The sequence below is a fragment of the Rhea pennata genome, chromosome 4 (genome assembly GCF_028389875.1).
Source record: "Rhea pennata isolate bPtePen1 chromosome 4, bPtePen1.pri, whole genome shotgun sequence".
Classification (NCBI taxonomy): domain Eukaryota; kingdom Metazoa; phylum Chordata; class Aves; order Rheiformes; family Rheidae; genus Rhea; species Rhea pennata.
This window is the reverse complement of record NC_084666.1, coordinates 9,205,272-9,233,050: the sequence shown is the minus strand read 5'-3', so window position 1 is coordinate 9,233,050 and position 27,779 is coordinate 9,205,272. Positions and strand designations below refer to the sequence as shown.

The 27,779-nt window shown below is 39.4% G+C and overlaps 1 protein-coding gene across 1 annotated transcript in view; it reads right to left on the bottom strand.

The window, feature by feature from the left end:
• Positions 1-24,811, bottom strand: part of NSD2 (nuclear receptor binding SET domain protein 2) — a 75,763-nt gene extending 50,952 nt beyond the window's left edge. Inside the window, exons 1-2 of the mRNA XM_062575252.1 lie at positions 24,730-24,811; positions 9,542-10,167 (exon numbers count right to left, since the gene is read on the bottom strand). Of these exons, the coding sequence (XP_062431236.1) occupies positions 9,542-10,138 (597 nt within the window). The 5' untranslated portion in view covers positions 10,139-10,167; positions 24,730-24,811. The remainder of the gene's footprint in view (positions 1-9,541; positions 10,168-24,729) is intronic.
• Positions 24,812-27,779: the final 2,968 nt, after the last annotated feature.

The window sequence follows — 27,779 nt, the reverse complement described above, 5'->3', positions numbered from 1 at the left end:
GAGTAAACCTGACCCTCATAACTCCGCTTTTTCTTTGAAATTTATGATTGCAAAAATGAAGGATGAGGAAAAGATCGGACAAAACAATCACTGGTTTGTCAAAGTTTTGCATTCCATTTTTCAGCAGAACAGAAGGAAACTTTTTAGATGAGCACTGAAAAACTAGAGTCTTTAAAAGGCCATTGCATCAACCTCTGCACAATTAGATCTTGCTCTGAACATCTGTAACACCCTCTCAAAACACATACGATGTTGTGTTTGGGTTGGAAGACCAATACGAAGTAGGATATGAAAAGCCTCGATTAAAAGAGACAAGCTAACTATACTGGGGGTTTGTTTTGTTTTTCAAATTTCTGACTGTTCTATACCAAGCTGGAGATGTAACTACAACCTTCCACAGTCAATTACTAGAGCAATTACTTTAACAGTATTTCTTCAAGTTATCTTTTCCTTTATTCTGTTACTAAGCACTTGAAAAAGCGAGGTCAAATGACAGCAGTATGAAAAATTACTTCTATCGATGACACTAGGAGTTTGATTCTTCCTGCCACAACCAGGTTCCCTCCCCGCACCAAGTCTGCTTAGCTAGTAAAGCTATCAGAAATCAATGCTCTTGCAGATATCCTAACAACTTTCAGCAATTGTGGAGGCTCTTCTAAAGCAAGTGTCAGCTTAGTGACAATAGCCTTGTCTCCTTGGTTACTTTCTACAAAACTATCTGATGCAGTTCATGAAGATGTCGACTATCACCATATAGGACCCTCCTCTGCAAGAGGGAAAGAAAGCAGAAGACCCATTTAAGCTTAGACAGGGGTCCATAATGCAGATATTCACAAAGCAAGATAAAAGTTCAAATTTAGATTTCATATCAAACACTATACTTCAGTTTACATTTGAATTATTTTTTCTGGCTTTGGCTCTCTCATTATCAAATCTGCAGATTTTTTAATGTTTTTGCATTTAAAACAAACCTGTCTATAAAAATCAGCCATCTTCTTTTATATAAACACTATATGAGGAAGTATTTTAGAAATATGCCTAACATGGCATTTTTGTAACTAGGATACAATCCTTTTTTCCAGAGTAAAGAGTTGAAGAGAAACAGATTCAATCGTTCACAGATACAGCCAGTAAGATTCAAGTTCTGGAACACTTCCCAACCCTCAATCTTTCTGCAAGTGTGGAGAGAAGTTTCTTTCAGCTGCTTTACTGAATTTACATTTAGATGACCTCTTAAATCATAAGTTGCTGGCTTAGTTTTGAAAGGCTCCATGTTTCAGAAATCCAATTTAAACACAGATATGGCTTGATCAGAATGAATGAAACCTTCTTTTATATAATATAAAAGGATTCCTGCCTATATACAACTCCTCTAATCTTTACCCACTATCACAAGTTTAAACTAGATAACGTGGTATCCGGCTGTATAAGACTGTGGGTGCAAGATGCTACAGAAGTATGGAAAAGCATGACTGCAGAGCATGAAAGAGGCTTGGCATAGAAAAGGAGGTTATTTCTGAAGAATTTCCATATGAATTTCACATCAGATAACAGAAAAAGCTAAATCATCTTAGCATACCTATGAATTTTCAAAATGCCACATCCGTATGTATTTTGTTATCTGTATGTACAAAGGTTTCACACACCTCCAAGATAAAAATCAGTTTGGATTCAGGCATCATCCTTAGCATTCTTCTACAGGCTTATTGAGTTCAGTAGGCAAGAATTTTCCCAAAGCACTTTCTTAACAGATATTCTCCTCCTGGTAGCTGACAAACATCCAAGGTAGCACAGGTGGATGTTCTGATTCTTCATCTTCCTAGTAGAAAATAAAAACTGATCTCTACACCTTAACACTTCTGAAAGAGGCTGTCCAATAGAACAAACACTGATTTGGCATAAGGGTCTCAGTTGGCTAGCTAATAATTTAATACAGGTCAAATACTACTTCGCTTTTGAGAGCAGACCTTTAAATCCAGTCCCCACAGGTTAAAGATAGGTACAAGAGGTTTCCAGGTAAGCAGTTTCCCATCTGTTGTTATACAGAAGTAGTAGACCCTCTTGTTCTAGTGATGAAGCCAGAGAAAGAGTATCAGTAGTTAATCAACCTAGTAGGGAAGTTTGTTGGGGGGATGGTGGTGGAGGGGAACAACATTATCTTGATTTGTCAGTGCTGAAGCACATTTCTGAAACAGTCCTTATTCTCAGCAATAAAAGTATAAAGAAAACTGGGAAACTCCCAACTAACAAAACTCCAATCCTATATGAATATTAAAAAGCTTTTGCAACAAAATATTATAGTTTATGATGAAAGTGCCATCAATTCTACAAGATTCCAGATTATTTTCATTACTAGGAGCATCCTCAATATACACGCAGGTTTATACTCATTTACAGAAAATTGAAGTTTTTATATCGTTAGATGCTGCTGTAAGGCCACATGTTCACCTACCTTGTTCATATAAGTGCAGTAGACCTAATTTAACATTAGTCTACATAAGATGTAGTTTTCCTTTTTGCTTCCAAAATAATAATAATAAAAAATTTATAATCCCTCTTTGGAAGGAAAGAATTATTTCCTTATTACTGACAATACAAAACATGCAGAGCCTAAAGGTATATGATGCCCAAGAGAACACTTATTTTAGGTGCTTCTGGTTTTCACAAGAAGTAGTAGTGCAAATTTTATCTAGGTCAGACCTGTTTATTTATAATAGGAGAATAAACAAACATTGAATAGATAAACCTACAATTTGTGTCTGTACCTCTTCTGGAAATCCTAAAGGTCATATGTCCTACACAAAATGCATTCCAGAAGAATGAAACTCCTAAAGAAGGTTGATACTGTTCCAAGTCAGATCAAAATATTTTGCTTTTGTTACTTTGCATAAAGGTTACTAATAAAAGTCCTCTTTTGTCGAGAAGTTTTGGTTCTGAGACTTTTGGTATAGATCACTAGTTTCCCTAAAATCTGCCTGTAAGTAACATAAAATTAAACTGCATACCTAACTCTCATTTACATCTGAAAGTCAGACATGCATTATTTTGGCTATTTAGAACACTGAGCAGAGCAGCAGAAGGGTTTCACCATTCCCTGGACACAAAAGCAATGAAAGTAACTAAATTCCTTGCCATATGAACCTATAATGGCCAATATAACATGAAAAGGAGATGCTGAGACAACAGTATCAGTTTTTGGAGGAGATGTTAAGATGGTAACATTCATTTCAGTTATGGCATTACCAATGTCATGACTTAAGTTTGCTCAACTCAAAAATAATTTAAAAAACCCCAAAGCATCATTAACCTTTCAGCTGTGTTGAGGCAAACATCTGCCGTCAAGATGCAAGAAGTAGTTTTTTCCAGAAGATAGCTTGTTCACCACTTTGCTTATTCTATCATTTCCATCATAGTGCCAAAAAAGCCCACAAGCCCTAAAAATAAATCCTGGAATGCACACACAAACCATTGATGAGTATAAAATAAGGAAACAGTTGGTGACGTTCTTTGAAACACAGTAGCCAGATTCCTTTGAAACAACCCCAAAGACCTGACCAAATATAAACAGCTTCATAGTTCAGACACACAGATGTGCAGGACAAGAAAACTCAAAATTAAGTCCCTCATCTTCATTGCCCCTATGGGGGTCCATTTGGGGCTGTGCTAGGGTGCCCGAGGAAAAGGGTTTCAGTCACATAAGGATTCATTCCTATTACCACAAGCAGTAGGGTGACCTCTGAAAAATAACCGTCTTACCTTCTCAGAACACATCTGTTTTTATTCTAAATTTGTGTGATTTCTTTATAGAGTATTTCTAGATACAGGAGACAACCAGGTCAAGGATTTTTAGGCATTTCTGTGATAAATCTTTCTGACATCACATCCTCAGTGCATTCTCAAGAAAAATTGGCTGAGTGCTCAGAAGCAGTCAAAGAGAGTCAATTAAGCAGTAAAGATTTGTAAATAAATAGAGAATATAGAACCTATTATCAGTCCCTGTGTGCACTCACAAAACACCTGCATCATGAACACCCTATATTGTTGCTGGTCCCTTGTTCTCAGAAAAAGGCAGCAGAATCCATACGGCATTGAAGTTCAGAAAAAGGATCATAAAATTTAACATTATGGGATGGCTTCCATAAGGAGAACAGCAGACTAGGACTCTTCAAGCTGAAGGACAAAACCAAGTAGGATTGTGAGTAGTCATTGCCTCCCAGCTCTAGAGGCCTCTGAGCCACAAAATGCCAGAGGCTAGGTGTATTCAAATAAAGGATTGCTGTACACTTTGCCATGTCTGTCATCCCTTGCCGACCACCCCCAGAACTAGCATGCTGAATCAGATGCATGATCCCACTGTTCTAACATTTGCATTTTTGTCATCCCTTCAAGCCACTATTTCATATTTGATTTGAATTCTTCCATCAATGTACTTATGAATAAATAGAGGAAAAATATATTCACATAATCAACAGCTTTATCCAGAAAGCATGTTTCTTTGAGTCACTTTTACATGCAATAACAGGGAGTCTGGTATGCAGTGCCATGAGCAAATACTTCAGGCTTTTTGAAATTAATTTTTTAGCTACTGCAACCATCCCATAGCTCCTGGTTTCACTCAAAAGAGGAATACTCTTGATACTTTATGCTTTTGGTACTCTTTTTTGCTGTACACTTAATCTGCAAGTGTTTCTTCATAATACTTTTTCTGTGAGGTGTTATCAATGAATGACTTGTCTTCACTGATTTAAAGTTCTGAAGTTCTGACCTAAAGTCAGAAAAGATTATCACCTGTATAATCACCTTTCACAGAAGCAAATTTTTGATAAGAAAACATGGAGAGATCAATAGGAATTAGAGCAATATAAAATTAAGCCAAACACCCATTTTCAGTGATTCCCAAGAACTAGTAAGCTGAAGTTTCAGCATCTCAAAAATCTCTGGTATCCTGATGACATAAGGAATAGGAACAGTTCTTGCTAAGATCTGAGGAAATCTTCACTTAAACTTAGAATTTTTGAGACTACTGAGTTTGCTGTTGCTGAAGATGACAAATATTTTCCACTGAATTTTTACTATGGAGTTCAGATATCTGCAACATGGAACACCGAAGACTGAAGAAGCCTTAACATGCTTCCGCCTGGGCCAAAGCTGAGCAGTAGCTCAGGATTCCTTTTGAAGTGGCTAAGCCATTTCTCCTGTTACTGTAGAGAACACCCAGAAGAGATCCTAGAGTAACTTCTACTCCTTTGGAATTCTGATGACAGCACAAATGACTTAGCTTGAGGACAGGATCTGATACCTCAAAAATAGCCTATAAAAAAGGTCCAAGGTATCATTTTACTCTACAATTACAGCTCTCAATTCCCACAGTAATTCAGATATTAAGTTGCACATTCTTTGATGAGTTAGGTAATCATACTTGACCAGGAATTCCTAATAACTGGTACTCAGAAACAAAGTAAAACATTGTCTTCTTCCTGAAAAGAATCCATATACTTGATGACTGCCCCCTCCCCCCCAATTAAAACAAAAGAAGTCATCTCTGGATCTGGCCACTTTCTCCATTCCTGAGTAGCAGCTGTAACAGGATAATCGAGTATTGGATGAGCACAATGTTCTTCCAGAGGGAACTTACTAGTTTCTGCCCCTCACTACTGATTAGATGCAAGGATTGGTCAAGTAACATCACCACTTTCAGTAGTCCCCCATCTTCCAGTACTGAGCACAGAGGCATAAAATCAGCAAACAATTTTCAGACTACTCCTATTCAGACCTGATTAGGTTTAAAATCTTTGCCATTCACTGAGAAAGACACTGTAAGATTTAAGTAGTCGTTGGATATAATGAAGTTGGCTGGAAGAGTTTTTCCTCCATGAAGATGAAATGGCAACACAAACGTGATCCCAACTAATGAAATTCCTCCAGCAACTTGCAGTTGCTCCCTAGGTAGCTGCTGCAAAATCATTATAGATTGTACTGAGGAAAGATAGCACCAAACTGCCAAGTTTCTGTATAATACTAGATGAGGGCTGCAATACAACAGTATAGGAATCCATATTGAAGATGCAGCTTTTGGATCATGTAAATCTTGCACAGCTGGAATTTGTAAATGGCCTAGTATAGCAGTGTGTGTCCAGGTTCGTTCTGGGAGGAGCACTGCTGCTTTCCTGAGCTCCTGTGCACATGTTAGGAAGTCATGCCAAAAGGGCGAACTGCTGCTTCCTGACCCAACCGGGCTTATGTCAAAAAACCTCAGATGTACCAGTACCACAGCACACAGCTGTTCTTAGGGTTACAGAGCACAGACATTTTGGGAGTAACAGCATGAGAGCTCCAGGTGCATGTGCCCTCTCTATTGCCTGCACAGAGCCTCTAGATTACCTCAGGGAATATGAATTACTTTACACAAAGTAAACCTCTGCCATCATCTCCCAATGTAGAAGAGAATTATTTCACTTTTAACAGAAGCATTGGGAGTGAGAAAATAACACAGGAAAGTCTTCATTCTCGTTCTCACATTCACAGCCAGTAGCACTGTAAGAATGCTCACAACTGATGAAAATCTCTCTCTCAGAAAGCAGTCACCATCAAGCCTCCCAGCACTGAAGCACGCTGCCACCGTCACGAGCAGCACTACGGAGTGGGTAACTCTCAGACGCCACGGGCTTGGTGTTGATTCTAACATACGATATGCAACACCAACAGCACAGAACATACAATATCAATGTATTTGGCATAAAAACTGCTAAAGGAGGCCTGGATTTTAAAACAAACTCCTCAGATGGTGACAAGCTGGGAGAGAAGAAATGCAGGAGAGCAGGGAGGGAAGAGCCACGGTTTTCCTTACTTCTTCTGCTTTAAGTTGAGAAAGTGAACACAGGGCAGTTCTTTCCCAGGAGGCTGGAAAAGGTATCAACAGCAATCTAACTAAAGCCAGAGCTGAATAGATCACATCTATTCCAGACTGAAAACTGACTTGCAGATAATTAGAAAAAAAAGAAAAAAAAGAAAAAAAACTTCCTTCACAGTAACAAAAAAACCACCAAAACAAGAAAACCCAACAATACAGCAGTGGAACATTTGTTAACTGATACACTGATACGCCTCTCACCTCGGCAGGATGGCAGTAATCTGGTATGTCCATCAAACAGAGATATAATTGCCTTACACAAAAGGCAGTATTTGAACCATGGCAATTTTTGCTAAATCAAGAGAACAAAAGCTTGGACAACAGGAAATTGAGAGAGAAAAACAACCCAGAAACAAAACCAGACGAACAGGTTCTACATTAACTTGTAACCTTCAATAAATAGGTATCTATGGGCACAATTAATCAGCTTTTATTCCAAGGACATTTTTGTAACTTCCACTTAACAGCCACAATCAGCTACATAAAACCAAGGTACTATGCAGTAACATTTAGCTTTTGGATGTTGGTGATGAAAGAATACCTAGAGCAGAGCCCTGACCTCAGAGAACACTGATAGTTAAAATATTCCAGTCGATCACACAGGACACATGTATATCACTAGTGTACATGTAGGCAAACACTTAAGAATCTTTCAGCATGCTCTCTATTACTATGGCTTCCCCCTACACACCTTTACATTAAACCTGCACAGTGGAAAATCCTCTTTGTAAAAGAAAGTAAAGCCTTAGACTTTCTACAATCAAGGAATTATGTCATAAAATATCCTGTAATCTTCAAATCGTTCTTTTTGCCCTTTGTGCTGTAAGAATGCAATATGCAAGAAAAAAAGCCAGAGGCTTGACTCTCTGCCCACAGAGAAGACAATTATAGTACTGCAAAGTCTGAAATTAGGCAGGTAGATGTTCTGATCAAGTAGCCCACTAATTTGGCACAGGACCAAATACCTTATCACTGTCCAGGCATCAAGTCTCAAGCACCCTGGAAGAACTGTTCCCATGATCTTCTCCTGACCATTTTTGGCCAAAAGACAACTTGGAGAACTCAGACCAACCTATCTTAAATAAACCACTCATCAAGAAAATTAAATGCCACCTTGAATTGTTAACCAATATGAAAGGCTTAAACAGAACAACCAGTCACTCAGAATAAACTGTGTGGACACGCATATTAAAAATTGGCATTTTCCTTTAAGAATAAAATAAAATGCATACATGCTGAACTTCTTTACATTAACAAGTAAAAATACCACTTCTTGCTCGAATTAACATGATCATTAACAATGGACAAACAATCATTACAGCTATACTTTTACTTTTTACCTCAGAGTAGTAATTTGGAAAAGTCTGAACTAGTTAACATTAAAATATCCATAATTTCTTTTATAATATTCCTGGAAGTATCAGTAGTGAAACATTCTAGGATGAATAATAAAGTAACTGGATTAATACTTCTGATATTATGAGAATGCTCATGCAGATCTGTAAACTCATTCAATGATTTTAATAAGTGCAAAAAAGTAACACAGGAGCAATGTATGTGGTTCTTCCTTGTATGTGTGACCTTGAGAGAAAATAAAAATTAACATTAATAGTTCAGCTCACAGAAACCTTCAAACCTTCAGCTGATGGAAAACAGCAACATTCACTTTGCATTGAAGAGGTTTAAAACAGTACTCATTCACAAGGCAATCATTCATTAAGCTTCATCATGATTGTTACAACACTATTCCAAATTATTCGGCGAAAAACTTAATATACGTGAAAGTATCCCTGCTATATAGGTTTCTTTATCTGTGACGGAATGAGAGCCAAACATGCTCCTTTAAATGAAGTCTAGCAACAAAAACTAAATAAAGAAGAAAAGGGCTCCTAGTAGCATTGTCATTTTGAACTTGGTAAAGCAGAAGAAAAAAAAAAAAAAAAAAAAAAAAACAGGTAACACTCCCATTTCTACTCATGGGAAAAAAAAACAGCAAAACCTAGAAGAGCTTAATCAGATGGTAATGACATTTAACAAAAATATCTAGACCTTTTCAGTGAATACAATCCTCTGGGTTATAGTAAGCAAAAATAGTTCTCAAATAAAGGAAGGGACTACACTTGAACTGCCAAAATCTGAATGTACAGATCCAATCTTACCAGCCAACTGACAGCTGAGTATATCCCATTTGTCTTTAATTCAGAACCAGGAATATAGAAATAATTATTTTTCTGAAACATCTGGGTTATTAGGAGGCCAGAAGACCTCATGCTCCAAAAGTTAAAGGCTTTGTCTAAACTTAGAGGCCTCCCCAGCTCACATGCCTGGGTGCACATCCTGGCCACGTCTCGATGAAAATTTTATTTCATACAGAGCGTGCCCTGATCTCCACTGAGGGCTGGCTTTATATGCATGGAAACAGAATTATAGTGTGCTCTTAATCGAAAAGAAAAGACCAGAACTAGAGCGTGTCCATCCTCAGTTGAGATAAAGTAAGAATTCTGTAAGCGACCTGTTTGGAGGAAGCACCTACTGAAATACCTGAAAGAAAGATCACCATATTAACAAATGAAGCATTGATATAATTAAAAAACAAATCTAACTAAATAAAGAATGCAAAAAAAGTACTACCTTCTTTTCAGTGGGACTTGAAGTTTTTGATACTAATGCTGCTTCAACAAGACCCTGCTCAAGTAAGGAGTCATATTTTATGCTTCTTTTTCTGCTTCTCCTCTCTTTATTTGCTGGTTTTTGTTCATTTTCCTCCGACTGAGACACATCTGCACCATTGTCTCCACAAATTGAGGATTCAAAAAGTGGCTTTCCATTCATGTAGGTTTTAGTGATTTTCAGCTTAATCTCTGGAGAGCCATTCTTGATAGGAGTAGTGTTGGGTGGTGTTCCAACTCCTTTTATTTCCTGGGGCTCAAAACGCAGTTTGGCATCTTGGGCCCCAGATTCGCCATTAAACACACGAGAGGTCAGATCTTTCAATTTATCAGCTGGAATAAATGGAAGGGCATCGTGGCCATTATATTTTTGCATGACACCTTCCTGTAGAGTGGCAGAAAGTTGTGCTTTGCCCAAGTAGACAGAACACTCACGATTCACTTCACAATTCTGAGTTTTCCCATTCGTATTTCCAAGGATCTCTGGTACCTGCTTCATTTTGATGTAGTTAATTTTTCGAGTTAACAGTTGAGAACTTCTTTTGATGCTAAAGTCCATTCAGCCCAGGTGTTTCCAGTCTTACACTGCTATATTAAGACAAAAAGAGAAAAATTTTTAGTAATACAGAAATGTGAAATGCTACCAAGTACTTGGACACAGATGTCCCTATTAGCATAGCACTTGGAATATACTTCATTCTAGTTTTTCAAAAATGTGAAAGCATTGTTATAAACTTCATAATCAAAACATTTCAATACTGGTTAATATCTGTTAATAAAAATTCCAAGAAAAACAGATTTATTGATAAATCATCACTTTCACTAGAAGTGTAGATAGAGCAAAATTACTGTTCTCATTTTGTCCACACCAATTACTCAAAGGTATTACATTGTTTAAAATGAGTAAGATTTAGACCTAGGATAGCATCTGTAATAATGATGTTAAATACTTTAAGTGAGTGGAGAGCTTAGTTCTAAGAGATTGTGCCACAATAAAAACCCTACAGACTGCATTACTGTAGCAACTACACCATGGACAGCAGCATAACTAGTTTCTCCAGCCTAATTCTACGAACAGGCCCTAAATCTTCCATCAAAACACAGCCCCAGAGAAAACAAAGGTCAGTCCTCAGACTTATTCCAAAGCTTTCTGGCTCTGACAGTGAATAAAAGGTAGTGTTTTGTATCATCAACACCTGTTCGCTGGGAACCTGCTGAGCACCAATAAGAGCACTTCCTACAGGCCAGTGCCACTGCACAAAATAAAAATTAGCAAAGCAGAATTAGGATTAATAACAACATTATCTAATACCTATTTTTCATACATAAATATCCAAAAATATCCAGACAGCTAAAACTACACTATTATCTGCTCAAGATAGATTATCTAGGGTTCTAAAAGCTAATCCTGCCCATTTCAGCATTATACAGTCTGTACCTCTCAAATAAATGCATCTGACATCCTAGATAAGGTAGGATAGACAGCAGGAAGTAGTGCCCATTTTAATTTTTAAAATTCACATATACAAACTCTTCATATTAGCAAGTCTGGTATATATATGATATAGAGAAATGCACCATCATAATATTAACAAAGCTCAGGATAATAGTCACCATATCTATGCTCAGGATAAGCAGTTTCATATGTGACTAAGAACTGTCACATTAAAGTTTCATCAGATTCAATCTAGATGCTTCCAAGAATACAGTAAAGATGAATAACTACTGAATTTTCAGTCACTACAAAAGATGTCTCTTTTGAATCTCCCATCTTGTTTATTAAAGTATACATATTGCTTACAACTGGCTCATTCATGAGAACTTATATATTTGCTATCTCTGTCTGGAGAAGCAGCATAGCATATGTCTATTTTAAATAATGCACACAAATTCTTTTAAGTGAACATTATCTTAGCCTGGTAAAGCTTGCTAAGGATGTTAAGTTGGATCTCAAAGCATCTGGCCAACACGAAACCTCTTCATGCACAAAGACTCAGTGGGGAGCCCCAAATCAAAACCCTAACAACAACAGCACCATCAGTCCCTGCAAGTGCTCCCATCTCCCTAACATACTATGCTAACATACCCACAAGTGAAAAGGAGGTCCCTCCATACCAGCTGCATGCGCTTATTTGAGAGATGGGGACTAAGGACATTATGTTTTCCAGGACAAACAGCAGCCATTAACGAAGTGAGAACAGCAAGGATATCTGAGCTCCAAGGGAGTCAGACAGGGAAGGTTTTAGCCTGTCTTTAACCAGATGAAGTCTGAATAATTAAAGTCTCTGATAAAATGAGTGGAAGTTAGTCAACCAGAATAGTATTTACCCTTTCTGAAAGGAGTCAGAGGTAAAAGGAAACCCCAAAAACCTCACTAGAACAGAAGAAAAGAACTCATTAAACCCCAAAGAGAACTCATTTAATCACAGAAGTTCTTCTCTGAAAACATGGATCTAGAGCTTTTTTAAAAAAAAAATCCAATTAATAACATGCCAGTGTTTCAAGCTCTGATTTAAGACTTCTTGACTGAAATAGCTCTTATTTAAGAAACAACTCAGGATAACTTCTATAACCTCTACAGAAAGGCTACATCACAAAACCTCTACATTACAGAACAAATGAGGCTAACAGTTACTGATACGACAGTCATACACACATACGCACAAAAAGATCAAACTATGGCAAAATCTGCATTCCCTCCCCAATTCTTACTACAGTAATTCCAATCACAGAACAGAGCTTTGCGTTACGTGCCCAAATTCCTTCTACCTAAAAAACAAGCCTACAGATGAACAGCCGCCAATACCAGCTCTGCACCAGCGTTTCTGCGGCTAGGGACGCCCTCCAGTGGTACCTGCACCAGCCAAGACCCTGCACTCACAAGCTTCCTCGCCCGACAGACTGCTGTCAATCACAGCTTCTCACAAAAGCAGCAGCATCAAAACGCGCTGGGCGACTGCCTCCTGTCCACCAACTACACGCTAAGCTTAAAAACATTTTTTAATACAGTTCCACTCATTGCTTACCAGGGTTTCCAGATCTAGGCATCTACATTTTATAACATTTGTTCTGTTTGCTTTCAATTCCAGTTCTACCAGTAATTTTTCTGCTGCTTAGTAAGAACTCTTATTCTCATTACTTGTTTCTTTAAGCTAGAAAGTCATCTAGCAGATGGCTAGCAGAAAGCAGATCTGGACAACCAAAAGAAGCAACAGTTATCTCAATCAAGTTAGACTGTTACTGGTGTACTCAATTTCAAAACATCAGATGCACTGAGAAGGCAATAGATGAAGAGTTTCAAAATACAAAAATCATCTTAGAATCACAGAACAATTTAGGTTGGAAGGGATTTCCTGAGATCATCTGGTCCAACCCACCCTCTGCTTAAATCAGGGCCAATTCCAATCCAGCTGTTCAGGGCTTTGTCTGGACAATTACTGAAAAATAACTAAGTAAACATCTAAGTAAACGTCTATGTAGAGACATGGCTTTCTTTAATAACTAATAAATCCAACGCTAGAAATTCAGTACTATAAAAATAAGAACAACAACCAGATGATGGGATAGAAAATCCACAACTTTTGGGGGTTACCTTGATTTGACTAATATATTTGGAGTTATATGACATACGTTTTAGAATTTCAGTGAATGAATCTCGCTACCACTGGTCACTACAAAAAGCACCTGAAAACACTGGAAAAGGCTCCCTGAATTGCTGGAGCCAAGAGAGTAATTCCAGGGCCATATTCAGCAAAAGGAAGTCAATGCAGCCAAGTCTTCACCTTCCCATCTACTTCCAAATAGTAACTTTAGACAGAGGGTGGCAGAACCGGTAGCATACAGATTTTAGAGTACGGAAAACTTACCATGTTTGTACAAAGAATTAATGCAGCCAGAGGAGTGGAGGCTTACAGCAAGAGGCAGAATAACAGGCAAAGTAATAGACATGAGTACCTGGAAGCAAATACAGTCAAGTAGCCTCATTTGGGAGATTAGATCTCTAGAGAACAACTTAAGATTAGCCACCATCTTGATAGAGCAGAGAGACATGGTCAATATGCATCCACCATTCCTCTTTCAAAAAAGAAAAAACATAACAAAAAAACAAAAAAAAAAAAAAAAAAAAAAAAAACAGGGCTGTGGGACAAGGTCTGATAAGAAGCTGGGAAACCTACACTCACAGGAGAGTAACAAAGGGCTTTGAAAAAGAAGGGCAAAAATGAAGCTACAGTTAAATTCTGCCCAACCTTTCCTATCTAATATTTGTGGCAGTACAATACCACAAACAAGAAAAGGTACAAGGTGTTTTGTGAAGTAAGGACAAAATAGAGAAGAAAAGGGGAGAGGAAGGAAAATGATCAACAACAGAGAATCAAGCAGTGCTATGAGCTCAGAATTAAGAAGATCTAGAAGACAGCACACATAAAACAAAGTGAGATGGACCACAGAAAAGACCTGGTCAATTAGAGCTGTAAAGTAAGGTCCTCAAGCAGTTGAGCATACGATTAGATTTGGTAGTTAATTTAACTGTGCTTGTGCTGAAAAGCCATATCATATGGAAGCAAAGGCAACTCCTTATCTCTTTCTAAATGACTATCTACAGAAAAGGAAGCTGGGGGAAGGGTAGGAAAGGGGACAAAAGTACCACAAACCATAAGAGTAGCTAATGAGCTTAAGCTAGTATCTACCCATATTAATTGCCCAGTAACTCAACAAGTACCACTTTCACTGACAAGAAGAAAATCCATGAGACCCAAGTAGTTTGCTCAATAAACATGACATTTTGGCCCATGAACAAATAGTTTTCAATAAGCAAATAGAAACTTGACTTATTAGAAAAGGTCTCTAGGTATTTTAATGGGACAAGTATAGGTCCTCGTAATGGCTTTGTATACATTTTTATAGTAAAAAACAAGCTTCACATGAGGCAAATTATTTTGCAGACATTTTAAATAATTTTATTAATTACTTGAAGGTCCTTCATCTGACAGGAGTCATGTGCCAAATAAAGTGAGCCTGCATGTCAGATTCCTCCTTCACTGTCCAGGCCACTATCATTTATGAGATACTTATTATTCATTTCTTCCACATCTGCTGCAATTTCAGAGATGCTTTTCTTGTGTGTCAGAAATAATGGAGTAGTCCATTCCTTCCAATTCTGCCAAAGGGAGTGAACAGAATAAATAATCAACAACAAGCTTCACTATTAAATTCCACCTCAGTTTTGTTTAAGGGTTTTCTTAAAGCCATTGCTCAGGTAAACTAGGGACATCAAGTAAAAATTCACAGTCAAAGAACTTTATCCATAAGCTATTTTTATTACCTATGAACCAGGCTTTCAACTGGCACTGAAAAAGCTAATAGATGACTGCTGCTTTTTTTCTCTAAGGTAAAGATAGTTTTGTGATACCACAGCCTTCTCATCCTCTCATTAATTTTAAGACCAAAGGCTATTCCTATTTTCAGATGGGAATTACACAAGATACTCTAGAAATCACACAAAATAAATTAGCAAAGCTATAACACGTTCTAATACATTTGAAAATCTGAACATGCTTATTCACATTATCTTGTATATAAAACCAGAGCATCAAATCAAAGTACAGACATATTCTGTCATGCATTATGTTGTGACTGATCCTCATTATATTAAAACAATGAAAAATTACTACAGGATCTAAACAGAACCGCCTTTTAACAAAAAATAAGCATAACTGAAAAGTGCATCGTGAGTTTGCCCAAAATTGCTATAAGCCAGCTCTATCCAGCAAATTCAAAAGCATTATCTTCCAATAAGAAAAATATTACCATAGTAGCTAATAGATAACTGAAAAGAATTATACCAAAATTTTCTAACCTACCATTAATCTTAGGGGGGGGGGGGAAACATGAAAAAGGGAAACTTTTAGTCCAAGGGACCCATTTTAAGTTCAAAAGCATCTGAGGCAAAGACTTCACTCATCTTGTAGTAGATATATCGTGATTCCCGTTAACCAGTCAGCTGACAAGTCTGGTGTATGAAGTATTTTTAAACAACTACATGAAAATTTCTGTGAATTTATTGTACATAATAATGTTTGAATAGAGACTTAGCTTGCATTTGCCCAAAAAGATCAAGTTATTTTGAAACAGTATGAAAACAGTTAGAATAACCAATGTACTTTCAGTTACACTTACAGTTATATGCCACCAAATATCCTGAAAAGAATAGTAACTCTCATTTTATTTCTTTTCTAATGAGTAAGATTTCAGAACTTATAGCCATATATTTTCATCAACTAAAATAAATATTTACTGCCTTTTGCTGATGCATGATACCACCTCACAGATACTACCCTGCAGTTCAGAACTGCAGATGGCAAGCTAAAAGTTTCTTCACTTTAAATGTTATTTGCTATTGCAGAAAGTAAACTTACACAGCTGATCAACTTAACTTTCTTCCTCCTTAGGAAATTTGTTTTGAACCAACCTTGCTGCTGAGGCTAAGGCTAGAAGAGTCTGCTCCAGGACTCATCCCTGTTAACTTACTTTCTTTAAAATCAGGGGAAAAAAAAAAGATTATTTTGTCACTGCTGAATAAGTTAAGTTTGTCAATTTCACTCCTGCTGCTGATGGTGGGTGGTAAAAGACGACAGATTTGAGTAAATTCAGATTCTTGTAAAAATGCTGTATTTCTGGCTGAAAAGAGATTAGACACAACAGCAGTAGGACCACAAAACAGAGAAGAATTGCAATCTCCTCTGCAAATAAACAGGGGAACGTTAGTTACCTAAAACAGGAGAAACTCCATTGGATTTTTCACTAGTACTTAATATTAACACTATAAAGGTGGAGCTTTACAGTTGCTTGGCAAGCAGCTAGGAAGGAGAAAAAAAAGTGAAGGGGGGAGGGCGGAGGGCAAAAAAAAAAAAAAAAAAAAAGCCAAAAAGCCATGTTTCAAACCCATACTTGAGACTTTGTCTCTTTGAGGGTTCCCAGTGGTTCAGCTTAGGGGAAGGCCCCTCTCTAGCAAAACAAGACTGGACAATATAGCCAAGATGCTTGTTCAGGCTAGGTATTTACTCGGGAACCAAATGTCTCTCTCTCTCTCTCTCTCTCTCTCTCTCACACACACAAGGGCCAGTTTTCTTTCTTTATATGCTTCTAGCTTCTGCTTATCTTGGGAACAAAGAACCAAATATAACCTCAAATAACTCAGCCCTTTTGCGCAGAGCTCCTTCCTCATTTATGTTTTTCAGTTGTTCCAAACTGCTTGAATTTCCACCCCTTCTTTAATAATACCACTTTTCCTTTTCAGCTTCCTACCTCTACTCCTTGCACCACATCTTCGGGACCTGGATCCTCTGGTTCTGAGGAATACTCACTGCAGCAGATTAAAGCACTAAAAAAAATCTTTTGTTTCCTCTTCACTGTGGCCAATGATTCGGCCCTTACTCCCATACGTAGTGATGCCAGCATGGGAATCGCCTGAAGCGCCAGTGCAAGTATCATGAAAATTCTGACTGTACAAATTCTGAGCAGGGAAGATCAAATCTGGGATGACATCACAAAATAAGTTATCAATATAAGTAATTGAAGTAATCACAACATTAACAAAACGTTAAACTGCTACAATTCTATAAAAATGAACAACGTTGTCTAGCTCAGATTACTTAGCAACTGATTTGAAGAGGATACAACCATTTTATCCAGACTATTTGGAACTTTGTAATGGTAATCTATCACTGCATTAAAACCTGTTCACCTATGCAAGTGGATTTAGATGCCAGAAGCACACACTGTGCATTGCAATCACTCTAAAAAGCAGTGTTATGACCAGTGATACATGAGGCCTTGTCATATATCAATGTTTAGCTATACGCATATATAGTACAGCAACAAAAATCTTTTGCATAGAGCAGTATTTGGCCATGTCTTCTGCTGTTCATAACAATATCAACACATTGAGTGATAAAGCACCTCTAACGTGGACAGGTAACACTAGTAAAAGTTTTTTTTTTTTTTTAAAAAAAAAAAAAAATCTAGTACATAAATTACATATTCCATAACATGAGTAAAAAAACCTGGAAGGTAAGAAACTGGCGAGGCTTGGACACAGTTAATACTAAACTGCACTAACTGTGCTGATATACTTATGCCCATCATCAAGAGCCTTTACGTTTGTATCGGATCAAAGCAACTATAATATAATCCTGTCCAAACTATGCTAATTTTAGTGTTATTTAAACATAAACTATAACTATATGCATTCAATTATGCTAATTATTTTATCAATGCGTTATCTCAAATCAAAACTAACACACACAACTGACAGCCATATGCCAGGAACGCTCAAACACGGCCTGAGTTTACAAGAGACTTGGAATGTTAGACACTCCAAACGAATCCAAATACTTGCTAATAAATGGTATTTTTGGTTAGGACATTACTTTAAAGTACAAAGTCTCTCCCTGCGCTGGGGCCTTATCATACTTTTGCCAAAATGCATTACTGCCATTTGCATAGCTCTTGATTCCCTTCCCATTTCTTTCAGCACGTCTATACCAAGAACCTCCCCGGAATAGAGATTAATACGACCGTCAGAGGTAAAGATATGGAATTTGAGACAAGTTTTATGATCATGTGGATATATTGTAGCCTATCCATTTAACTGGGGAACAAAAAGATAAAATACTTCCCAGTCCAAAAACTCAGTTCCTTTGACCTTCTTGCCCACTTCCCAAAACCTCTATGTTGAGGTGTTCACTATTTTTTTCCCACCACTTCTGCTGTCCTCTCTGTCAGCATGGATTAGTTATGTGGAATGGTTCACTACATTATCCAATTTAGCTCTTCAGATAGATTTTGACATAACTAGTTCTTATGAGAAAATCTAAAAAGTTCTGAATGCATGAAATAAGTCTCATTATTCAATTGTACTTGCTATCATTACTTCCACAGTTTCTGAAGATTCAACTGTCACTACCAATTTAGAGCCAGGCATTCTGTTGATGAATACATATTGTGCGCACATTTCCTACTACACACTAAACCTAATACTTTTAGCTTCATTAATTACATACCTTGGTTTTGTACTATTGCTGAATTCCAGCCATGTTCCAGATTTAATCATAGCACTTGTTCCCGGTTTATTCAGGAATGCTACTACAAAACAGCTTCTAATAGTCTATAGTTCGTATCCACAGAAAAAAAAATCACAACATTAATTTCATCCTGAAGCACAGGATTGAAAGTTCTTGGCAAGTGCTCCATACAGTAAAATAATCCATAATCCATCTTTTATCCTACACTGCTCTCCAAGGTTCATACTTTGCCTTAAATTCCTTTGGCTCTTTTGTGAGCGTAGAATCTGTGCATTCTTTACTATACAGCTAACTCCCCAACTTAGATATTTCTGAGCGCCAGGGCAGTCAGGTTCTCTGCTCCAGTGGCATCCCACCAAGGCTCCCAAATTCCTCAACTGATACTATCTGATACATGATCTTACAAAACTCACCTTCATAGACTAATCCATGCCATAGCAAGAACATCTACAAGTGAGAACATTCAACCTATTACCAGTTTTGTAATAAATGGAATGGGTCACAAACACTACTGTAGGAGGCTGCTTTACTGCATCACTTTTCTACTGTTTCTTCTATACTTCTATCTGATCAGCAGCCTTTCAAAATATTTCTAATGGATTTCAGATCCCTTTTCTTATGAAATCTTGCCTAACTCAGCCTTCTTTCTTGAAGGTATTTTTGTCACAACATACTTCATCTTCTACTCCTTAGTATGTTTATTATCTAAGAAGGCAAAATTACAACAGGACAAAATTCATTCTCTGCTTTTGACAGTGGCAAAGAAAACATGGAATTCTGACCTTAACCCTCAAGGCCTCAAAAACATTTAAAGATAATTATTATAAAACACAAGTTTTTCATTTTTTGTGTGCATTTTAACACAGATGTGAGGTGTCAATATCTTAATATTTTGATAGGACATACAGACCAGAACAGGTTTCACAAAGTTATAATGGCCAGTCTTCATCAAGCCTATGGGAGAAGGCCACCTTTTGCTTCTCCAAAGTTTTTACTGACCTGACAGAAACTGACACTATCTTCCACAGATAGCAGAAGGAAAAGTTATAAAGCTTCTATTTCAACTTAAGAATTACTTACAAAGAAGTTGAATAGGCCCTAAAAAAATACTCAAGTAATGTCTGACTCGCAAAAGGTTTTTCTTTGTTAGTTAAATTTAACTCTGGCTGGAGAAGGTTACAGCTAGGAGGAAAGTAGCAGAGAACGCTATAGTTTTTCAGTCACTTGCCACCTACCTGTATCCTTCCTCCAAATACGGATGAATATAAAATAGTTCCAATTTGTGCTGCGGAGCTTAATACCAAAGTTCAAATCAAGATCAAACTGCCATCTTCAACTAAATTAAATATAGGACAAATCAAAAGGATGGGAACAAAACTAGAAACCGAGCCATCATCTATTGAGTAGCCCTTGCAACTTAACACACATTTTAAACCACTTATATATTAGTTTCAAAATATATCAAACACCATAACCTACATCAATGGTGCCCTAAGGCAAGGCCCAACAGAAGAATACTCCAAAATATGCATTGGCTAGCACGTCAATTTAATTTCATTGCTATAAAATATTCAAAAAGATTTTCAAACATCTATTTTCCACATGTAGCTTATCATACCACTGTACTGTCAGAAAAATTTCTGCACAGCTGCATTATTTTTAGTGTTAAACAAATAGGATAGCAGAAACCTTAACTTTTTGTTCAACCACAGTAATTGATATTTGATTATAGTACACAAAACTCATTTTAAAAAATTTATGGGATAGCCTATTATAAGCATCGAACAAAGAAGCAACTTTGGATATGTACTGAAGGCTCAACAGTTTATCCAGCCCTAAGTTTGAGTTGCTTGTGAGTATAGTAATGCATGCTGGACTACATATAGTTATATATATATGATCACTGCTAAACACAAGATATTATATTATCTATTTTCCAGAAATTTGGGGTATTTTGTAGTTTGCTGCTCATCAGAAGAGCAGCAGAATGGAGTGTGATGCTTGCTCTTTACTACATTTATAACTGTACTGCACTTAGGATAAGTTTCCTTTATGATAACACATGTTCAAAAACTTCCTTTCGTGCTGATGCAAGAAAATGTGAAGCAACTATGCTGGACACCATCAACTTAATAGAAGTGTTAAAAACAGTACTGTCTATATTACTTGCATGATCTATGTCATCATAAACTGAAGGGGAAAAAAAGCCCATTTGTATAGTTATGACCATTGCAAGTAATAAGTGACAGAAGTTCACAAAGCAGTTAAGTTGCAGTCAAAGGTGAATTTAGGTAGTTTGTCATTTTTTTTCCCCTTCAAAAGCACTCTCAGAACCAAAGCCTTCCAAGTAAACATTAATTTTTACAAATTTAATAAGCTGCAGGGTGACTATGGTATGTCAACAAGGCTCACCTCAACCTCTCTTTTGCTCAAATCCTCCACAATTACTCATCAAAGGAAATTTGGACTCCTGTCTCATGCTCTGATAGATTGTTTTCTCTCTCCACCCTGCCATCTGATCATTTATTCTGGTCGCCATATTTCATCTCTGCCTTCTCATTTACACTACTAAGATGCTAGTACATCCTCAGTGAAGATGTGTTTCAAAGCTACATCCTATCTGGGAAATGATGCTTCACAGAAACACAGACTTACTTTGATCCACTTCAGAATTTCCATTCTTCCTTCATCCAAAGACTAGATACCAGAATTATACCAGGTCTATCATAAGAATGTTTCCTCAACCATAGAGTTATTTCATTTGTCTTTAAAGAAAAACGATGAAAGAACTCAAACAGTACAGCCACAAATGTAGTATAAGCAATCATCACCACCTACTGCATAATTATTAGTTCTGGCAGGCATTTTTTATTTGTATTTGTTTACCGAATGTTAGCATATCTGTTGTTTTCAGCAATACCACTCAGCGGTTGCTTTCCAAAGCGCACTGCTCTTGAGGAGAGCTGAAATTTTTGTTTTCTGAAACAAAATTTGTTTACCTTGTTCTACAGAGGCGATGCTTCAAATTTCCATGCATTCAGTAATCTTCTACGCTTAAAATGTTATGTGACCTCTTTGTAGTTAAGTAAGCATCTCAAAGGAGGAGTGACCAGAGGTGATCAAAACGCTCCAAGAGCTGTGTATATAGCTTCCCCTCGTCTTAAACTATGTCCTTGATCCAGTAATCTGACCAGAGCAGGTGAACTTTTATATATGCATGGAGTTCCAGTGCAGTCAATAGGCTTTGATCAACCACGGGAATTCACATGCATTTATCAGTCTGTAGAAATAAGGCCTCGCTTTGGAAACATACTGACACCAGTAGAACAAAAAGCAGGCTCAGAGCAAAAGTGAGAGGTGAAAGGGCCACAAACAATAGGACACTGAAAAACAATCCCTTCTGTCCATGCCTATGCTATTTTGCTGGCACACTGTTTAAAATACATACTCAGATATGTACCACATATAGATATTTTTTATATATACATATCAATATGTATCGATATGCATTGATAATTTCATCGGCCAAATATTAGAAAGCAGCCTCTGAACAATCATTTTCACTTTCAATCTAAAATTTAAGTTTAATTTTGTGTCATAATAACCAGTATCTTGCAAGCAGACTGTAATTTAAAGGCAATATTCTCATCTGTAAAACAACAGGCTTCAGAAAATGCACATAGTTCTAAAGATATTAAAACACGATGTTTCCTTTATTCTTAAGGATGATTTGTTGGATTCACATTGAACTAAAAGGAGTTGCAAAATACATTGCATGTTTAATTTCAGACGTAGAAACTACTTTAACTCCACGCTCTTAAAGTATAATGGCCTGGTTTTATTCTGATATCTTCAAATAATATTTGATAAATTAGAAGGCTTGACTGTACTTACAATAACTGATTTTTTCTGACCATATATGATGATGGATATTCCTATAATCGTCACAATAACTAGCAATACAGTCTCCAAGAATATCCAGAGATTTTACATTTAATTATTGTGGAAAAATTACTGTATTTTCTGACGGTTGCAAACTAGATCAAAATCCCAGTACATTTTAATAAATGGGATATAGATACTTAAAAAAATAAAAAGAATGCATATAGTATAAGTATTGAGCCCTGAGTAGTACTGGAAAACAGCGATTTTATTCAATGATTACATCCAGCAGTCAAATAATACTGCACTGTGAAATTGAGGAGTTTGTTTAGGTTGATAGACTGCATTTCCTGAGTAGAATTCCCACAGCAAAACAAGCAAATAATAGTTTTAAACAATAAGTTTACAGAGATTCTACTCACATATGAAGATTCTAGTGAAGAACCAATTTATTCTTTCAGTCACACATTCCATGTTTAAGGAATTTTAGTAAGCATATATGTTCACATAAACCACTAGCAAGGAGACTTTGCAAAATCTATTACAAACTTCATTGCCACCCTACAGTGTTTACAGCTACCTTCCTTAGATGTAGGAAAAGACTTGAAAGCCAAACATATCTTTCTTTTCTTAACAGAGACCTCATTTCGCTTACTCAGCATAGGCAGCATTAGCTCCTAAATTTAAGAAACATTATAAAACAATTTTAATGCAAATGCCAAAAAGGAACTATTCACACATACACAAAAACATGGGCAATGACTGATACCAGCCTCCTGCCTGTTTAATGGCTGTTAGCAAGAGGACCATTTTCTCTGAAATCTGTTTAAATACAGTGTTTACCGTCGCTACGCTTCCAGTATTTACTCCTCCTTTCAGCCGACATATTTCAGGAAAAAAAAATAACAAAAACGAAAAAACAAGTATAAATACGTTCAAGAAGTGTGGCAAATTCCCTTCTCCACCCCCAGTGCGGTAAAGCCACAGCGGATGAGCTGTAACTATGGCCTTGGGAATACAAGTTCCCCGGGCTCTTTTACCACACAAATATCAATTCAAGTTACAAGAGCCCTATCCTCTTCCACTGAACGAAGACCGAGCCCCGGAGCCCGTGAGCCTTCGCAGGAAGGTTTTCTCTCCGTTTTTCTAGCAAGGCTCTCCTCCCATACAGGTCCAGGGTGGACTGCAGAAGGGTGTAAGTGGAAGGATCATCACACCAGTGTTTAGTGGAGGAATAAATCAAACATGGCTTCCCCCTCCATACATTTCCAGAGTTACGTTCGCTCCCGCTGCCGCTCGCTCCCGGTCCTGGCCGCAGGGAAGGGGCAGGGGCGCCGCCGCGGGGGGGGGGGGGGGCGGGGGAGGGGGCGCTGCGGCCACCTCACCCCGCGACGAGGCCGTTTAAATCCTCGGGGAGGGATTTTTTTTCCCCCCCCTCTTTTATTTTTTTTGGTCCCCTCGTTTTCTGTCTGATTTGCACTGATTGATTACCTCCCCCCTCTCTTTCCCCCCCCTCCTCCCCCCAGGTGGGCACCGCTCCCTTACTACTCCTTTATGCCTCCCCCCGACCTCCCGCAGCGGCGAGGAGGAGGAGGAAGGCACTGGGGGCGGGGGGGGGGGAAGGATGAAGCTGCAACAGCCGGGACTCCGGCTCGGCATCGCTCCTTTCCGCTCCTCCGCCACCCAAGAGCCAGGCCCAACCGGCGGCAGAAATCCTGCGGCAGCCCGGGGGGGGGGGGGGGAGCGGCGCCGGGGCGGGGGGGGGGGGGTCGAGGAGACCCAGGTAGCGGGGGGGGGGGGAGGAAGACAAACAAACAAAAAACCGCGCCTCCTCCCGGGACGGGGGAGCCGGGAGCGGGCGGCCCGGGCAGGGAGGGCGATGGTGGCGGCGGGGAGCCGAGCCGAGCCGAGCCCGGCGGCAGGCGGGCGGGGGGGGAGGGGGGCAGGGCGGACGCCGGGACCCCGGCCCCGCCGCGCTGCCGGGCGGGGCCGGGCCCGGGGCTCCCCAGGGCGGCGGCGGGCCCGGCGGCAGCATCCTCCGCGGCGAGGGAGCCGCGCCGCCGCCGCCACTCCCGCCTCCGGCCCAGGGCCTGCGGGAACGTGCCCCGGGTGCCTCCTCCCTTCCCGCGGGAGGGGAGGGCAGGGCAGGGCAGGGGGCACGCAGCCGAGCTCCCGGCCTACTGACCTGTGCCCTAACGCATCCTTTCCCCCCGGGGCCGGGCGGAGACGGCGGCGGCGGCTCGGTGCCGGGGAGCGGCGGCGGGAGCCGAAGCGACACGGCAACGGCGGCGGCGGCGGCAACGGCGGCGGCTCCGGCGATCCTGCGCGGCGGCCCCGCCCCCTCCTCCGGCCAGAACCAGCGCGAAAAATCCGGGCCGCTGATTGGGCGCCGCCGCTGCGCTGCCCCTGGAGCGGCTGTTTCAAATCCCCCCGCACGGAGCCGCCCGCACGCGCGGCCCGGCGGCCGCAGGCGGCGGCCGGGAGCGGCGCCAGCCGCGCTCCCTCCCTCCCTCCCTCGCCTCGCGCGGGCCCCGCGCGCGCGCGCGCGCGGCGGCAGCAGCAGCCTGACAGGGGCGAGGCCGCGCGGCCGACGGCGGGAGCTGCTGCGCCGCCCGGGCCCGTTGTGGGGGCGAGGGCCCCCGCGGGCCCCAGCAGCGCGCCGCCGCCCCCCCCGCCCCGGCCGGGGCTGCGGCCCCGCCGCCGCTCGGGTGCGCCCTCCGCGTGCGGCCCGTAAAACCCCCGATCTGCGGCGCGTCGCCCCACCGCCCCCCCGGCCGCGAGGGCTCTTCGGGACGCGCGGCCTCGCCGATCCAGCTCGCTGTTGTCGTGGTTACTTGCACCAAAATGCCCCGAACGCGTGCTTGTAACTTGCCAGTCGAAAGCACGGCTGCTTTTCACGGCCAGATCCCTGAAATCACGCGCCCAGTCACAAGGAGAACACGCGTTTGGGGCTGTCACGCGCGGTAACTGTCTGGCAGGTAACGGCCAACGTTTTGGCGCTGCGAATAGGGATTTTCAGAGCGCCGAGGACCGGCAGTTTCGGTGTAACGCCAGGAATATAGTTCCTTAGTGCTATGAACACTATTACACAGGAGGGAAAGGCCCAGCGACAGCCCTGTGAAAGTTAAATTGAACGTAACGCAGAAGAACATAGCAGCATCAGGACACCCCGCCATCTGCTACAGCAGGGATCGGATTATTTTTACATAATCCTAAATTTCTGTATGTTAACGCTTGTGGGTGCTTTTATGCAGGTGTCTAACAGTAGGTGCATCTTTCGGAGAATGGCACTGAACAATTGAACGGTTTCCATTTAGGTGCTAATTACTTAGTAATGAGGAATTTAATTGTGAGCTGATTAAAACTTTAATCTCAAAGTGGCTAAAGGAGATCTGTCTGTAGTGATGAAGGTACCTTAATAACTTGTTTTATAGCTTTTCTCTTAAAAATACTCTGTCCTTAAGGTATTAGACACATGGTTTTTAGTTCTATTAGTTTTGGAATGTCAGCATTTACAGCATTACAGAATTTGATAAGCAAAACATTACTTTTGAAATGGCTCATTTAAGTTAAGCATCATGACAACTTTATATTTTCCAATTTTTTTTCTAATATTCAGCTATATGAATTTTCAGGGAAAAAAAGATAGTTTTGAATTAAAAATAATTACAGGGAGAGTATCAATAAAAACAGAAGTGCAAATATGTGAATCCACGGTGTTGCTTCCTACACAATGGTACATATAGATGCGTGTTTCTTCCATAGTTGAACAGTAACACGAACATATAAAAGCACCAAGCATGACATGTTTGCAGAGGTGCATGCTGTTTCCCACAGAAATATACTTAAGAAACCAGGTTACTTATCAATAACTGGTATGCTAGAAACGCATTATCCACTCACTCTTGGGAACAAATTCTGTGCTCAGGCATAATGATATAAATCTATCTCCATGTGCAATTTTTAAAGAGAGAGTCACATTTTTATTCTGCACTTATTACTAATGCATAAGATCCTCCAGATAATGCAGTTCTCATGTTTGTCTTCCCTGTCAGTTGTTTAAGATTTAAGTGGAAGGATTTTGCTATCATGGTCAAGGTAACAACAAATCTTCCTTACTCTTTTCTATTCATATCGATCATTGGCCTTGTCTATGCTCCTAAGATTTGCAACCATGTAATTACATCCTGATAGACTCACCATGTAAATGTACTGCAAAACTTATGCTTGAAAGGTAACACCTTTAACTGGAATAGTGCCAGTTTATACTGTTGGGGACATCAGCAAACATTTCTAGAATGTAATGACCTATTTAAAATAGAAACTGTACATGCAGCTTTTTATATCAAAAGCAATTATGTCTATTTTCTTGAGCACAAAATCTTTTCCATTTCTTCTCCTACAATACACAGCAGTTCATTCTTTACAAGATACAGTTATTTTACACTTTTGAAAACTGAGTTCAGAGAAATTTGAACTTATTGCACAGGTGTAAATGATTGTGCATGCAGTGGAGAATGAAGTTCTGCTGACAGATAAAAGGCACACTGCATTATTTTTGAGGGATGGCTTTGAAATAATTGAAGTAAATGTCCCATAATCTAATAGTTACAGACTCCTGTAATTTCCAGATTGAAGCTCTTGGAGGTTTTATTTTTATGGTTTTGAATCAGGCAACATATTTTAACCATTTGATGTTTTTCAGATGGCAGAACAGATCACTGAAGCCAAATGATGTATAACTAGTGCAGATAATAACATTCATTTATTAACTACTATTGTATCAGTTGATACCTAAGATTTTATTGCTTTTTCACATTTAAGGACATACTGTATTAACAAATAGACTCAAGATCAATATCTCTCTGTTCACTTCAATAAAGGTATTTGAATAAATGTTGTAATTGCATATTGCTCTGGAAACATTTAAATATTTTAGAGATTATCAATCAGTAACTAGGCCAACACATAATTTACAACCCAAACACTTTTCCAACATGATTTGCGCTATTTGTTCAGTAATAATGGTTGTTAGTGTTTCTGGCCTTAGGCATACATTAGGATATGCTTGAATTTTGAAGTTGAAAGATTTATTTGTTGTTACCACAGGGAAAGACAGTGCCTGAAAGGCCAAGGCCTATGTTGCAGTTGGTATCGTTTCACTGCCTTAGGCAGAGCTCAGAACAAATTGTGTGTGCATGGCACTATTCCATGCAACAGCGCAAAAACCTCTCC